The sequence below is a fragment of the Populus trichocarpa genome, chromosome 14, assembly GCF_000002775.5.
Source record: "Populus trichocarpa isolate Nisqually-1 chromosome 14, P.trichocarpa_v4.1, whole genome shotgun sequence".
Taxonomy (NCBI): Eukaryota; Viridiplantae; Streptophyta; class Magnoliopsida; order Malpighiales; family Salicaceae; genus Populus; species Populus trichocarpa.
In genome coordinates, this window is record NC_037298.2 from 4,469,551 (window position 1) to 4,487,626 (window position 18,076).

Genomic DNA, 18,076 nt, shown 5'->3' on the forward strand with positions numbered 1-18,076 from the left:
TTCTGTGGATAATTATCTTGAAGTTGAATAGCTTTAAAGAAAATTTCTTAGGTTTTGATGCTCGAAGATTAATCAGTCCTTCAAGGAAAGACAGCTTCTTGAAGCATGGGTCCATGGCTCTGTGTCACATGCGGTGGTCACTGGTCAGTAGAGGCTCGGTGTGTTATAGGATTGCCATGCTAGTGTTTCAAACAGTCAAGACAATTGGCCTTGTAGTTTAAGTTATAGAGTAACTTTGCGTTTGTAGATGGGCTAAACCCACTGTTTACATCATATGTTTTTACCGATTCATTAAAAAATAAAAAAAACCTTCTATTATCGATTCCGTTAATTCAGCATGAGTGTTTTTATTTTCAATTGATTATATCTTAGATTAAATAAAAGAAAAAATAATTTAGGTTTTCTTCATGGTGGATTATCCATTTGATATTATATTTTTAACTGGATTAAAAGTATAAAAATAGATTCAAGATTTACCTCATTATATAATAATAAATCGTGCCTTTTTTCCTCCAAAAAAAGTAAACATATATATTCCATTACACAAAATTAACTTTCTTTTCCTTTAAAGCGTTGTACTAAGCAATCACAAATTGATTTTAATGATTTTTGTTTTTATAATTTTATTTAAATTTTGTTGTCTAACATGTGTTGCATGATATGCTGATGTCGGCATTATATATATATATATATATATATATATATATATATATATATATATATATATATATATATATATATATATATATATCAGCTGTGTGCATTTGAAATTTGTATGAACGTTCAAATCAGCAATATTGTGACTATCGTGATTGTCATATCATGGTAATGGATAAAAAATTACGGGGAGAGGAAGAGGAGTGGGGAGGATAAACTCAAGGAACTGCTACAACGTAAGCAACTGGTGACGAAAGTTGTCAGGAGGGTTTAAATAGTGACACGTGTCGGTCAAACTAACAAGCTGTCATGGCTTCTTGTTCACAACACCACAAGGTTGGACAGGGCCCCGGACAACGTGGTGACTCGCCGTTACAAACTGTTGCTGATTTCACCTCTAGATTCAAAATGAAAATATAAAAAAATCAATTCTTGTTTATTATATATATAAAAAGATTGAAAATGAACTGAATTTATTTCACAGCAAGCGGTTTTTTTTTTTGATGAATTGAAAAATCATTCTTAATTTGATTTTCGGATAGTTTTTAGTGTTTTTTAGGTGGTTTAGTTGGGTTTTTTTTAAGGGTGTTTATTAAATAGTTTTTGGTCAAAATAAATGAAAAAAATAAATTTTCTAGCTAAAAAATATAGATCTAATTTTTCAGTCATCACAACAATAATAAATTATGGGCAAACAACTCTACTTTTATTTTATTTTTTCAAAAAATAAGTGCAAATAACAGGTCATTTGTATCTAAAAAAAAAAAGACTGGGACATCTAGGCATGGGCGGTTGGAAAGCCCCGTACATGGGCTTGTTTTTAAAGGCCCATGCATATTAGGTCACATAGACAATAACCCATGTGCTTTGACCTTTTTTTATTTCTCTTTCCAATCTTATCATTTAACTTTTTTGGCAATTCGTATTATTATATAATTAAATAAAATATAATTTTTTTTAAAAAAATATTAAATCTAGTGGAGTTTATGACATAAATCACACGTTTGATATTTTTGGTTTTAAACCCTGAGTCGATCTAATATGTTGTCGTCTCAATATTTTTTTAAACCGAGATGTTATTTTGAATTTTTTTAGAACATTCAATTTATTTTAAATTAGTTTTCATAATATATTTTGGTGTAGTTTTTGTAGTCTTGATTTGTTTTTGTTTATGTTTTATATGGTTATTATAATCATATAACAGGGTTTAAAAAATTAAATCAAGTGATTCAGAATTAATCTAATATGTTTTCTTATTATCTCAATTATTAATATTATTTAATCCTCATCATATTATTACATGTCCTTCATATTGTTTTTAAACACAAATATTTGTTTTTTTGTCACTGGTGTTATTTTTAATTTATTTTTGTGTACAAAAGAGTTTTATACGATCCGCAGCTTTAACACACTAAAGTAACCTAGTTATTCCTATAAATAAAAAAATCTATTAATGATGCGGTGAGGTGCGTTACTTCCTTTTTCAATTGAACGGCGTGTCGAGCCCCAACGTTGAGTTTCTAAGATCCATGAGGTCATGGTTTATGCCCGGCCGTTACATTCTTATTCACCGACTCAAATGTGTCAGTCTCCGAATTGAGCGACTTTTGAACGCCGAGCGTCGGCATTTGACCTCTTTTAGAATGACTGGCTGGCTGGCAAAGTATCGAAGGGACTCAAATGATTCCTCCTTTCTTTAATTACTCTTGATTTAGTTCAAACATTAACCACTTCTTTATAATCATGATCTGATCCTGTAATCATCAAAAACAAAGCAGAACCTACTTTAATTTGTTTCCTTAACATGAACCAGCTGTTGAGGGGATGGCATGAATGGATACTATTAGTCAAAGCACGTCAGCCTACTCAAATCTTAGCAAAAATTAGTTTCTCGATGCGTTCATATGCTTGACATCTTAAAATTATCTTACACATATATTATATAATATATCCATATGAGCTATTTTAAGTTTTTGCGTGATGCAAGTGTGGCGGAAATCTCTTTTATATAGATACATGCTGTTCTTCTCCAGGTATATATCAACCTAGGTTAAAAAAGAGAGGGTTTATATCAATCTATTAACACATTCATTTTTTAAAAATAAAAATGGAGTGCACTCAGCTTGATTTGGTCTATGGATCACACAACGAGCAGATATGACTAACGATTTGCATAGGATCCGGGATTTGCTGGGAAAATTAATTAAATGGCCCCGATAATATTTAATCCCATCAAATAAGGTTCATATTGTTGAGAGAGCGACCTTTAGGCATAGCAATTAAGCTATGGAGGTGAATCTGTCAAGTCCCATTTAGATATCAAATCCCAGCAATAAACTTAATTAATAAACAATGACTCGAATCAATATAGGTAGCTGGTGCGAGATGGCATGAATTTTTAAGATGGCTATATATACAGGGTCAGACTTTCTTCTGTAATATGATAAAAGAGCAGTAAATACACACACACACACACCCCTAACATTGCTCGCATGGATTTGTTATTACGTACTGGGTCTTAATTTCCAGTGAAGGTTTTGAGTTACTGTGAAGAAATAGCAAGAGGGAAAATTAACATGTTCTTGTAAAGATCCTCAAACTCTTGCCAACTTCACCGAAGCATCGCTTGTTCAGTAAAATACTCTTCTTGACAATTTTAGCGCCCAACATTTCATGCATGATCTTTCTACCGAAGGAATAAATATTTAACCTTTTCGAAGGTTGTGCTATCGATCGTGGCTACATATATAGTTCTCATCTTTCTCCAATTCTGATGGTCTACGGTACTGCATCATACATTAGGGTTTTTTTTTTTTAAAAAAAAAAGTTTACCCTCCCCCCCCTTTTTATTCTTAAAGAGGTTCCCTATATAGGTTTTACTTCCATGATTTCAGATAACTATAACTCTATAAAATTCCATTTATTTTCTTTAAATAAATCAGGTTGATAGAATTTTAAAGAAGTAATTTACTTAATTTTTTGACCTAGAAAGTGGAGTAACTATAACTTTGTGATAAATATAAACTGGATTTATAGGTGCCAAAAAATGGAAGCTCTCCATGAATTCATTCTCAAAAATAGTCAAAGGGATTAAAGTCTTGGTGCATATATGTTAATTGATGAAAATGTATGGTTTCCATTATGAAGAATCTAGCCCACACTTTTCGATGATAACAGGTAGAAATATCGTCAATTCGAAGTAATTACTAGATGAAATAGACCGGATTTTACACTTGAATTATAGTTTCAAAAGTTGGTATAGACAAACCACCCTTGCGATGGAAATATATAACGGCTTAGATTTGTAATCTGACACCCACGGTCGATCTGTTTTCTAAAAAAGTATATATCTATGCAATGCAAAGGATCATTGATCGTCACAAATACACATACACACACAAAATGAAGATCAGGGGGGATTGATCATTTGTCAAATCACAATTAATATCATTAATTCCTCATCAGTACCAATTCAGCCATTAATATTTTAAGGTTTAATCAGTATTGTAAAGCACATCACGGCAACTTGTAAGAGAAAACCAAAAAAAAATGATCACTCGTGTGTTTACCAAGTTAAGTTCTGTGTAACTTAAGCAGATCAACCTTTCCATTCATAGGATAAAACAAACATATGGGGGAGTTCATGAATTGACAGGGAACGATATCAGGAATAGTTTCCTGACTTTTTTTCACAAAACTTGTAAATTGTAATGGGCACCCGGCCCTCTCTCTAACCCCAAGCCAGGCAGGAGTTATATTATCTATCAGATCCTTTATTATTTATTAAAGATAATTACTAAGAATAAGAAATATTATGTAATTAAGTACAGTCTTTTAAGAATGGAATTAATTAAGCCTGTGGGTATTGATGTCTTGCTATACTAAAACCCCAGTGGGTTAAATTATTTGGCTTATAATATAGAAAGGAAAGGGAAAGTGAGTCATTTTCAACCGAGAGAGAGGGATGGTTGGCGTCTTTTGCCCTCTACGCAGCTTAAACCACGCAGCGGCAAATATAGACACAGACCCATTGACACGTTTCGCCCTGTGAAATCTACTATTCCCTTTTCTTTTCTTTATATTTTCAAGATAGCCAGATTCATTCATAAATAGCTAAAAACCAAAGTTAAGTGCTATACAAAGATAGATATACATCACTTTTTTATTAACTGATCATCAGAGAGAAATGAAAGAAAGATCAAACTTTTAGAAGAGGAGAGGGGAGAACAGAGATGATGATAAGTCTTGCTAGATAGACAAGAAGAGAAAAGCTTGAAAAGGAGAAAAAGAAAACAAAAAAAAGGACAGTTGAGAAATATATATATATATATATAGAGAGAGAGAGAGAGAGAGATATATATATATATATATATATATATATATATATATATATATATATATAGAGAGAGAGAGAGAGAGAGAGAGAGAGCTTGGCTTATCGCATGTTTGCTTCACGCAAGCAGCTAAATTGGAAGGGAAAGGTTTGCTCTATCGCGTGGCTTTAAAGACTTCACAAGCGTTTTAAATCCCACCATTAAAAAAAAAAAAAAAAAACCCAACAAACTCTAACCCCAAATACCCCATAACCAAGCACCATCCACCAAACCCCAGACCACCACCACATACACATACCCTTCTTCTCTCTTATATCTCATTCTTCAAATACAAACCCTAATTATGTGACAAACTACTATATTTACTTTCTTTTGTTTTTAAAGAAAAAGAAAAGAAATGAGTACCGCAACTACAAACCCTATAAATACTGGTGCTGGTGGTGGAAGTAGTGGCGGTGGAGGTGGTGGTGGCGGCGGTGGTGGCGGTGGTGGTGGGCCATGCGGTGCTTGTAAATTCTTGAGGAGGAAGTGTGTGCCAGGGTGTATATTTGCACCTTATTTTGACTCAGAGCAAGGTGCAGCACATTTTGCAGCGGTGCATAAGGTTTTTGGTGCAAGTAACGTGTCAAAGCTTTTATTACACATTCCTGTCCATAAAAGACTTGATGCTGTGGTCACAATTTGTTATGAGGCTCAAGCTCGCTTAAGAGATCCAGTCTATGGCTGTGTTGCTCACATCTTTGCTCTTCAACAACAGGTAAATTAAATCTCTTTTTAGTTACTATTTTATTTAATTTCATTGATCACAAAAAAAGAAGTTGTCATCTTTCTCAACTTGAAAACAGAGAGACAAAGTTATTTCTGTTGTTTTCTTTTCTTTTGCTTCTTAGTTGAGGCTATTAAGCACACCACTTGTGCTATTTTCTTGACACTTTTAATGTTGCTTGACACTTTCTACGTCTTTTGATTGCTTATGGTGGTATTAAGTCCGTTCTTGAAATTTGTTTTTTGAAGCTTCCCTTTGTCAATGCGATTAGCTGTTTTGCACTGTTAATCTTGCAGTTGACTTTTCTCTAGTTTTCTTCGATGAAATTAATTTCATGGGGTGGTTTATTTTGTCAATTTGTCAAACCATTCATGCAAGTTAGGTCAATTACCCTTTGCAAGGTAGCAAGAGAGGTGTCTAGCTCAGCTGTTCCAAGCCAGTGAGAAAGCAGATTCACTTGGCCCTCCTCTGGAGCTGCTCCTAGCGAGGGGAGAGAGAGCAAATATGGGGTTCTAAATTTTGTGTTTTTTCGTGCTGCGGCACCACTGCTTGGGGGATAATTTTGTGCTTTTAACTGAAATCAAGAACGCGTTTTTGATTGACAAATTAATCAAAAGCCTGAGGCGGTTACTATAATGGTATAGGCTGGAGTTTGTGCCACTTTTCTGTGCAAATCGTGGATTTGCAGTTATTCTGGGGATGGTCGGTTTTCTTGTTTCTAGAAGGTAACCTTTTGGGGTCAGGGCAATTAGGAGTCCCCTTCTCCCACTGCACAAATCGTTGGATTTTCACAGCAGGGTCTTTTAGGGGTACTTTTGTCAAGTTATGGAGCAGTCGAAGCACTAAAATATTATTTTCCTTCCATTAAATCACGAAACACTCTGTGATTGTTCTTCTTTGCATGTTCCATTAAATTACCACTTGATTAAACATCCTTTTTTTTAGTTTTTTTTTATTTAAATCTAGTACTTAGAATGAATGAGCTGATATGAACCAATTGATGGCTATAATATTTTATTTTCCCAATTCCTTTCTGGGTTTGATTATGCCGTGTATTTTACGAATAGATGGAATTAATTGGGCAACATTGCCCAATTGTTTTTCTTTTCTTCTTGAAAAAATTGTTATTTTATGGCAATTTGATTTTTTATACCATGATAATTAAGGGAAACGTACAGTGGCTGTTTGAGTCTATACTGTATAGGGCTTATGTGTGTGTGTGAATCTAAAATTTAGAAACAATTATTGGCTAGAACCAAGTACAACAGCCAGCCTCTCCTTCTCGTATTTCAATGTCAATAATGCAGAAGAATTCTGTGCTTAATCTCCATCTTCTATTCCTTTTTCAAAACAAATCTTTAGTTGCTCGCAACACACCATGTTCTTGTGCACATAATTCAAGCACCCTTTTGGCATAAACAAAGACGAGGAACCTCAAACTTGTGTCATGTTTATCTTTATAGGTCTTCGTTATTAATTAATCAATTTATGTAGTTCCATGTGTATTTCATAAATAAATAAAAATAGTTCCATGAATAACATCATTACTCGATTAACCTTAATTGTCTTGTTTTTGGAAGTTTGTTTTAACTTGTCTTCATAAATTAACTCTCGATAGAAAACACTCAATCTTGTGTTCAGTTATGGACACTACAACGACGACGGTTAAACAATGCACACTTATTCAATTCTAGTTTATGTTAGCTAGTGATTAGTTATTGTCTAAAAATAAAAATAAAATAAATGAAAATCATGAGTGCAAAGAAAACATATTTTCTTGTATTTTTTAGATTATAGAAATTATTATAAAGCTATCTTATAAATATGTTTATGTTATATTTGTATTTGTATTTGTATTTGTATTTGATTGTTTTTATTTTTGTCGATCAGACATGTTTATATATTTTCTGTATATGTTACTTGTCATAATTCACTAATCAAATATAATCTAATGACTAAATTAATTTTTCCGAGATGTACTAAATTGTTTTACGGAGTAATAATAGTAAAGATTTAGTCGGCTAACAAATGGATTGTCTTTGTTCTCTTTTGGCAATTTTATTTCTTACGCAGGTAGTAAATTTACAAGCAGAACTCTCATACTTGCAAGCCCATCTAGCAGCATTGGAGGTTCCGTCGCCACCTCCTCCGCCCCCGCCAACACTAGTGACCCCGCCTCCACTCTCAATAGCAGACCTACCATCAGCCTCTTCAATTCCCGCCGCGTACGATTTATCATGTCTTTTTGATCCAATGATGCAACCCTCATGGTCCAACATGCAGCCGCAGCGGCAAATGGATATCCGTCAGTTTGGAGGCAGCGGTGGCTCATCAGGAACTGGTGGCGGTGATCTCCAAGCATTGGCGCGTGAACTCCTTCATAGACGAGGATCTCCACCACCCGGGTTCATGTCATGTAGTGACACATTAGCATCACCATCTATCTCTAAATGAGACTGATCGACCTTATATTAACAAAGTACTTGTATTAATCAAATACCAACCAGGAAGCTGGATTTCCATGTTATTTTCACTGGCCATGCATGATTTAGTCGTTTGATAATTGATCACCATTTCTTTCTGTTCGTTTCTGTTTTTTGTTCATTCCTTTTCCCAGTGAAATTCTTCAGATGGGGACGTACGTACGAGTTAAAAATTAAAATTCTTATTCCAATTGCCGCTCCCAGTAGTATTCCAAGTTATCTGAAACAACAAATATATATATATAAATAAAGTTTTTCACTTGTTTTGGTATGTCGTTGATAGTGATTGAAAACAAACTTTTAATGCCTTCGATGCGGTCTGGGCATTCAATTTTGATAAAAAACCACACGGTCTTTCCTCCTTTGATAAGGAAGTTTCAAGCTACTATATTATATGGCTGTGCCTTGATTAGGATACTTGATGGAAGGACGTATAATTTGATGGTCAATAATTATTTTGGTTAATACATCCATCTGTCCTTGTGTTTTAAGATTATCCTCTCGAGTATATCATTTTAAGAAATATTCACTTTCATATACTCACATGTGCCCTTCTGCTATTTAAATTTTAAATGAAAATGCCCCAACAACAACCAAGAAATAAATAAATACTTAAAAAGCCTAGAGAAAACTTTCAAACAACGATATCCATAAACTTCTTAATAGAAATATGTTTACCATAAGAAAATAAGTTTTGCAGGATCCGAGATTGGTTTTCAAAATTTTAAGATTTTTATGAGTTGTTTCAATTTTTTCAAGATGTTCCAAGTTTTTATGTTTCTAGGTTTTTCATTTTTTTTTGTTTTTTTTTTCAATTTTTTTTTGCTGTTTAATTAATGGTTTTTAAAAATCCATTTGGTGTGGTATTCGCAATTCATAGACGTTTAATCAACTTTCAGAGGAGTTCGTTTTTTGAGCTTTGGGTGGTTTTGTTGGTTGCGTCTTAGAGCTTTGGACGTTGGGTCTCGAGTATTATTTCTCCAGCTCTACTGATTTTGCTTCCTATACTCGTCAAGATTTGCTAAGTTGGATCTTCGAATACCCTTTTGCCTGCCATTAGGCTAATGAAGTGTTTGTTTTTTCATGCCAGAATTGTTTTTTAAAGTTATTTTTTTAAAATAAAATATTAAATTAATATTATTTTTAAATGTTTTTTTTTATATAGTTTTGATATAGTAATATAAAAAATAAATAAGAAATAAAAATTATTTTAATATATTTTAAAGTGCAAAACACTTTAAAAATATATCATGTATTTCATTACAAAACACGTTTTAATATCCTTTTGGTGTATTAATTATTAATCTATATATGGCTTATAAAAAATATTTTTATATATATATTGCAAATTGTTTTTTCTTTTGATGGTTTGGTAAGGAAGTCTTATTTAAAAATAAATAAAAATACATATATGAGAGAAATATGAATACAGAAAGATATACAAGAAAGAAAAGTACTTGGAAATTAAAACACGCAATGCATAAGGATGTATACATAAATGAGAGATTTTAGGAAAACATTCTGATGCAAGTATGCATAAGCAACTTTAACTTTAATAGGGTGTTAAATTACGCAATTTGGATTCAGTTTCCACGCCCAACAATGGTGCGAGAGGACACGAAGCCTTCTTATTACGAAATCCACTTGGGGTCTAAAATTGTTATTGTTCACCACAAAGGGCATTAAGATGGTGCTAGAAGGATTATGTATGGGAGATCCAAGCACCTAATAAATTTCCCAATTGGACATGGAAAAGATAGAAAGAAGAAAAAACGTTGGGTACATTTTCAGTTGCACGGTGGTATATATATTCTGCATCTCGGCGATGATAATGACGACCATAAAATGCATTTTCTATGAATATATAGTCTCACTAGAAGAATTCCCAGAGGCCTTTTATGGGTTCGGGACATTACCTCGACACCAAAAAACTGGAAAAGATGCGGAGACCTAGGCTTGAACCAGCACAAGTGGAGAGCATCAATGGCAAGATTGCCGAACATAGTTCCATTTCCATTTCTTGGAAGTAAGAATTATAGGTCCAAATTTAAGGCACACGACTATAAAATTGTTTACCGTGGAAAAAAAGTTGCTTTGTCACTTGTCCGAAATCTTCTCCGCGGGTGGCAATCAACAAGACATTTTGCGATTTTTTTTTAATTAGTTTAATTTTTACTTATATTTTGGAGATTAGACTACAATATATTTCTATGTATTTAATTATCTCTATTATATATTCCTAAGTTATATATATTATTGTCATATCTTATAAACGTTTATGTTAGAATATATATGATATCCAAGTAAAAAGAAAGTAAGAATATCGAAAATGAAGTACATAAGAGATAGAGATGGTAATTATACCCAACTCTACAGTCTAAATACTCAATTTATTCGGATATGGATGCCGGGAGTACTGTACCCTTCGACCCAATGGAGGTTGGCCTCTGAAGTTAGAAGGGCTCCATGGAGACGGATGTGGAAGATCCTCCGCCTCAACAGACCTCCATTGCATCTCTAAGAAGAGATGGATTCCTCAAATGAGGAAGCTTTATGACCTAAAAACTGAGCCACTCTGTTTGCTTGTCCTGAGACATGAATAAAAGAGATGTCTGCTAAGGAAGATTTCCAGCCAAAAATGTCATCAACAGGGAGGCCTACATGGTAGAAGGACTCTTTCCACTTTGAGAAACACCTAGTTATAATTTGCGAATGACATTCCACCTCGAGGACAGTGACGCCAGTAAATATCCCGAGCTAATTGTAATCCAAAAGAAGTGCCTGAGCTTCTGCATCTACGACTCCATTGTGGCCCTTCACTCCAGAGTCGTTTTTCCTTCATATATACGTCGAGGAGGACGAGTTCGGAACAGAAAAGCGATCACAAGTGGACTACCCAGCTGAACCCAAATCAGTCTCACACCTAAGGCCTAGCCCAACCTTGAGACGATATCTATCCTAAAGATTTATTGAGTGGCCAGGCCCAGAAATCACAGCCTAGAGTCCTTAAAATCTAAACTACAAATATCTTGGCTTAACATCTTGCCTTGGCAAAAAATGAAGATAAATTTAAGAACAAAAAAATTGCAGAATCACCAGATAACATTTTGACTCAATAGGCATATTATTGCTGCACAAGTTCTTTGAACAATGGTGAAAAGTCATCTTTAACCTCAATCTGTGTTGATATTACAATTCAAATGAAACTAGGGGTAGTAGCGGATTGTTGACTGGTTAGGAAGAATTACTCTTTCCACTAAAAGAACAAACATATTATGCTGCCTCTATTTTAAAAAATAAAATCTTTTTTTTAATTGAATTTTTTTGTTTTTTTTATTTAATTTTAAATTAATATTCATAATTTAATTTTTTATAAAGTTATCACAATCTATAATAAATATCTTTTTATTTGGTTAGTGTTTAATTTTACAAACATCTATTTTGATTATCATATAATTGTTAAATTCTATAGAGTTTATGATCTGGATTGCGGATTTAATGGGTTGAGATGCAAAATTCAAGTCAATCTAATATGTTATCATCTTAATATTAAAAAAAAATATCATTTTGAATTTTTTTTAAAGTCAAATCATGTATTTTATTATTTGTTCAAATTATCTTTGAACTTATCAAATCAATTAGATCATGTCAATGTAATTTTTACGAGATTAACTTTAAACTAAAACTAAATAAAGATACGAAGGGAGAATTTAAGGTTGACCTGTTAAACCGTTTTTAATAACTAGTTTTTTCAGCAAGCGTAATATCAATTAGATCACGTTAATGCAAATTATCCTTATACTTATCAAATAATTCCTTTGAGTTCGAAAAGTTTTTTTTAGACTAAAAAAATAACTAGTTTGAATCTATACCTAACAATGAGAAACCTCTACATCTTACCACCACCACTTTAACTTCCTGTCAATCATGAGCATATATACAGGAAAGCAAAAATTTTCCATGGATGCAGCAAGATTTGGAGACAAATCGGAACCCTGAGAATTTCGCAATTGACTTACCCCGCAGCATATTCTCTCAAGACAAGCTCCACCTCTTTCACGACCCCGAGTCTTCCGAACCACTCAGCTAGTACTTCTGATGCTTCTTTGCCAATGATGAGTTTCTCTCTCTCCAAACCTATTAGAAAGTCCAAGGCCTGGTTGAGCTTGTTCTCCTTTTCATATGCAGCCAACACCAGAGCTACACATCTATCAGTAGGTTCAATGCCAGCCCTCCACATATTTTCGAATGTAGCGTATGCATTTTGACTTTGACCTGCCATTCCATAAGCATTTAAGAGGACTGCACACGTTCTATCATCAGGAGGAATACCCGCAAGCTGAATTGCATCGAACACTCTTTGAGCTCCATCAGCATCACCAATAATGGAGTACGCTCTTAACAGTGCCTTGTAAACTTCACTTCCAGCACGAATTTCTTGAGCGTCCATTTCTCTAAGTATCATCTCCCCCTTTTCAGGCATTCCAGCTCTGATATAGGCCATGATCATCGAGCCATATGATCTCCTATCTAATGGTTGACCAAGAAGCTTTAGCTCTTCAAAAGTTTCTTCAGCAAGAGTAAGATTGCCACCTTTGCTGTACATGTGAATCATAGCAGTTAACGTTACCTGATCACTTACAAACCCTCTCTCCTCCATGGCTAAGCGAGTTCTTTCAGCTTCTTCAAGCTGGTTGTTCATCCCATAAAAATGAATTATTTTGGTATAGTCACGAACATTAGCCTCAAAAGATTCTTCTAGAAGGGCAATTTCTACCACCTGATAAAGATGCAAAAGACCATGAGCTTATATCACATTGCGAGTTTAGAAACTCTGCCTGCACACAAAATAAGAACACTAGTATTCAAAAACGGAAAAGGTTTTGTACCTTGAATAAACTCGAACTATGTTAAGCACGAGAATGTTTTACTGCACAAATTATTTATACACCTCATTAAAAGAACATGTGCTTATCTTCCTGGATGTTGCTAAGAAAGCCATGGCATGTAACATGTTGTCAAGTAAATTCATCTCACTTCCTCAAACCTCACTAAAACTTAGTCCATTGGTTCTTGTGGCTTTTCTGTAAAGGAAAGGGCTATTTCCTGTGATGTCTTGGAAGGAGGAAAACAGCTAAATGCCAATAACTCCTTTTTAAAATGTCTTTATTTGCTGGTTACTAGAGCTACTTGCTGATAATTTCCTCATCGCTGCCGAAGAGGATTGGCAATTTTTTTTGTTATTTCAGTTGATTTTTTTTCAATATTGAACAGGTTGTGAAGTGGTCTTATACATACCAGATAGGGAAGAAGAAGCGGTCACCAACAGAACTAAAAAATAACCAAATGCTGAGTTTTTTTACAACTATTGAAATATCTCTCAAAGTGAATATGAGCATGAATTTATATACCCTCAGGATTTTAACAAATATAACATCAGGAACTATGAGAATGATGGATACAACTCATGAAATCTGCAGGATTGAATGATAATAACAGAAAAAAATGAACTTCAAGAAAAATGAAGGAACATGAATAGGAAAGGATTGAACATCAGAAACTGTGATGGGACAAGCAAAAAGGAAGAGAAGTAAAAAAGTGGACATTAACGGGTCCTCTCCACCGTTTTCTTTTGATTAAACAACCCCGGCGATTGAACCTATCAGCAATAAGAGAACTTATATTCATATGTGGCGCATTAAGCAAGAAGCCAGGTGCCCTTGCTTGCATCCTTCACAGCTGTGGATGAATGGGGGCATTTCTTGAACGCCATTGATAAATTTATGACAATATAAGACTGATATGTTTACCTTAAAAAAAAACACGTAACAGCACTCCTTCTCCATTTAAGCAATCCAAAAATCTAGCCATAAAATAAGAATCAAAGGTGTCTTGCGGACTGTGCTACATTCAATATATAAATGCTCCGAGTATTCATGTTTGCTTGTGCGTGTACGAACCACAGAAAAACAAACATAACAAACAAGCCAAACATAAAGTTGAACATCTGATTGATTCTGAAACAAAACAAGAAGCGTACAGCTAATTTATTGCTCCATGGACGACATAGAGGTTGGTTAAAGCTGTCTATATAATATTCAAAATTCAAAATATTCTGACAAGCCATTCATCAACAGAAAAAAAAGATTTTGTATTTTAAAAATATTTTTTAAAAAATTTTATTTATTTATTTTTTGTTTCAAATTAATATTTTTTTAGTATTTTTAGATATTTTGATGCGTTGATATAAAAAATAATTTTAAAAAATAAAAAATATTATTTTAATATATTTTTTTTAGTAAAAAATACTTTCAAACAAAACTACTCTAATCACGCTAAAAATAACCAAACATGTCACAGATGAAGATTCCTCATCACCGAATTAGATGAAGTAATGAAAACATAGATTCCAACAACAACAAACTCATTAAAAAGTAGGACTAATTAAACTCAAGATTTAATTACATTCAGTATTATTGATTTTATTAAAATTCTAAATAATGTTTATTTCTGTATTTTTTAAAAAACTTGAATTTTTTTTTTTACTTTAAATTAATTTTGTTTATATTTTCATATATTTATACTAGAATCAGAAATAAATTTTAAAAAACAAAAAGTATTTCAATATATTTTCAAAAATAAAATCACATTAACCAACGTGATCTAAATGACACTCCAAACAAAGTAAAAAAAAAAAATTCAGAGACAACAAATAGAACCCATCTAAGTATTTACATAAAGTCCATCGTAGAATACTTAACTTTGCCGGACAACAAGCATTAACCTTAAAAATAACACTCATCATTCATGTTTCAAACTTCATTCCAAATTCTCCCTGTACATCTTCCAATCAAACTTAAATAGTAATAATCAATGGACAAAGCAAGATTTAAGCAAGTGATAATCAATGAAGGCATTCAATTAAAGTGGAAAAAAGAGAATACCTCAAGATAAAGTGGATGTTCCATCTTGTTCAATTCCTTGAGAATAGAAAGCCAATCTTTTCTCCTTGGCTTCATAATCTTAACCCAAGCACTCAACAAACCACGCAAACTACCTTTCTTGTCATTGAAACAAATTATCTGTCTCATAAGCGCTTTACATCTTTTGGTCATCTTAAATGGCAGTTGAGATATGGCCTGTTTTTGTTCTTCTGGTATATTAGGACCTATCTCGACCCACCTAAACTTAGGTTTCTCTTTTCCTATTTCTCCTTCCACTTTCTCTTCTACATTGATAGCAGCTAATACAGGCTGAATTTGGGACTTGCAAGAAGTTAAAGTCACAGGTTGTTGACATAATGAGTTGCCCAGAAAGTGAAGGTTACTGGTTTTTTTGGGTTCGGAGTGTAGTGGGCAAGTTGGAGATGAAAACGGGAGAATGTTAATAACATAAGTGGCCATAGCCAACTTCGGGCATCAAAAAAACAAGACCCGATTGATCTTTTTGAGAGAAAAAAATTAAACGGTGTCAGTTGAATTGTGATTATGAGCAGATCTATGAAGAAATTCAGGTAGGCAGAAAAACTTCTTTGGATTTTCTAATTCCCCAGCCAGAGCCACAGCCAGCAGAAGGCAGAGGATGCCATTTCTTGTACTGTTGCCACTGAAAGTTTCTTTAAAAGTGAATTGTCAAGCCCATTTTAGCTTTTCAAATTTGGGAAGCCTGCTTGCTGGGATGTTGGGCCTTTTCCCAGATCACGCCCATTCTCACCGGGACCTTACCCGCTTTTGAATTATATGATCTTTTGCTTCTGTATACTCGTTATTTTTCTTTTTTATGCTAGGATTTTGGAAGATAGGTCGGATAATTTAAACTGTTTATTGCATTAACAGCACACACATATCCAGAAATATCATAAATTCGTGTTAATTATGAAATTTACATCTAAATTTGAATGAGAATTTATTTTAATTTTAAATAAAAAAACTGCTACGATTATAATGTTTTATATGTCTATCTTTACTTTTAAAGGGCTCTCCAGAATAATGATGAAGGATGGCGTTAGGAGTTTCCTTTTCTTCCTTTTCCAGCTTTTGGTCCGGGGATAGTGTTGTCCGATGCATGATGATGAATTCTCATGGAGGACAGCGGCTCATGATGCATTGGAGGCATTATCAGCGCCATTGGAACGGATAAGCCATCAAATGATGGTAATTGCCTCGTTCCATTGCATTTGTTGATTGTCGTTGAGGCATGGGCAGGAAACAATTGGTGATCATGAAGGAGTTTTTTAAATAATCGCAATATATAAAAAAATAAGCTAAATAAACATGATAATTAAAACATAAACAAAATAAATTAAAAAATACATAGAAAATAAGAAATTAAAAAAAATTCAATTTAAAAACAAAAATTAAATCACGCTTTACATTTGATCAGTCAAGCAATGACCCACGCAAGAGCTTTTAATTATTATTTTTAAGTTAATATGATGGATGACATGTTGTCCCCCCAATCATTTTTTAAAAAACACATGCTATTTGAGAATCTCTAGAATCCAGTTATTGTGATGATTGAAAAAACAGGTCCCAAGTCCTTTTAAAAATAAATTTATTTTCAATTTATTTTTTACCTGAAACAAGAACCTTGTTAAACTAATTTATATCACTCAAAAACATAAAAAACCGACATAAAATCTAAAATTAACTTAAAATTCAAAATCTTATTAGGCATATATCTATTTTCTAGATACTTTTAATATTAAAAATGATTTATCTCAACTTTCTTTATTATATAAAATTATTTGATATAAAAATCAATTAATTTGATGAATGTAATCATTATAACGATTATTTTCTTTCTGTATTAGAATCTGACAACTCTTTTTCTCCCCTCTCACAAAAAAAAAATTAATGTCTTTGTTATATCGTATAATAATAATAATAATGTTTTCCTTTGCTCCAGCTCGAACAATGAGATGAGATATTGAGATCTTGATCAAGCTCAGCTCAAATGTCGAGAGCCAGAAGGAAAACACGTCGTAACAGCTGTATATATTACATGGGGGCGGGCTTATCAAGGCCCGTAGGTTGGCCTTTTGATCGATTTCAACAACTGGCATTTCAATTTTCAACACTGAATTTTCCCAGTTTTTTTACGCAAGTTTTACGAATTTATAAGAGCAATTTATAAAAATATTTCACATGTTTCCTTTTCCCTTCAATTACAGACCATCGATCACAATATCAGTCATCAATTAAAGTCAATGAAAATAAATCAAAATCCACTAATATATATAACGAGACAAACCACAGTAATATTTTTAAGATTGTTAAAAAAACCTCATGGTTTGTGGAAAAAATAGAAAAAGTGTATTAAATATATTGCACAGAAAATACAAAATTCTGTATTGAATTGGAAAAGGAAAATGAATATAGAAAACATGGAACATCAAATAAAACGAAAAAAGTTAAATAGGAAACATAAATTTAAAAAGTTATATTGGAAAAATATGAAATATACATGCATTAAATAATTTAAGGATATTACAGTCTTTTAAAAATACTTAAAGATACGACAATCAATCAATTTTTTCTATAAAGTTCATGCTTTTACATATGAATTTATTAAACTCATTATCAGGTTAAAAAAATGTCAATAAAAATGACTAAAAAATTAAAAAATAAAGCGTATAATTAATAGCTTAATTTCCCCCCTTTCTTAACACTTAACGTGTGATTTTACACCATTTATAGCTTATGCTAACAAAGAAATTAATTAAAGATAAAATTAAGAGCAAGAGACTAAAACCGGAGAAAATAAAAGTAGCATATCCAAAGCAGTATAAAAAATAAATTAACAGGTCAATTTATATTTATTATAAAATGATGTTA

At 32.9% G+C, this 18,076-nt stretch overlaps 2 protein-coding genes across 2 annotated transcripts; one reads left to right on the top strand and one right to left on the bottom strand.

Moving 5' to 3' along the window:
* The first annotated feature begins 5,166 nt into the window (after window positions 1-5,166).
* Window positions 5,167-8,346, top strand: LOC7464866 (LOB domain-containing protein 18). The gene is made up of 2 exons (XM_002320027.4): window positions 5,167-5,748; window positions 7,831-8,346. Exons 1-2 carry the CDS (start codon window positions 5,389-5,391, stop codon window positions 8,209-8,211), a joined length of 741 nt encoding a protein of 246 aa, XP_002320063.1. The 5' UTR covers window positions 5,167-5,388; the 3' UTR covers window positions 8,212-8,346.
* Window positions 8,347-12,020: 3,674 nt separating this feature from the next.
* Window positions 12,021-15,842, bottom strand: LOC7488903 (pentatricopeptide repeat-containing protein At1g01970). Its single transcript, XM_002320694.3, has 2 exons — window positions 15,185-15,842; window positions 12,021-13,020 (listed from the first exon to the last, which is right to left on the bottom strand). Exons 1-2 carry the CDS (start codon window positions 15,641-15,643, stop codon window positions 12,256-12,258), a joined length of 1,224 nt encoding a protein of 407 aa, XP_002320730.1. The 5' UTR covers window positions 15,644-15,842; the 3' UTR covers window positions 12,021-12,255.
* Between the last annotated feature and the right edge of the window lie 2,234 nt (window positions 15,843-18,076).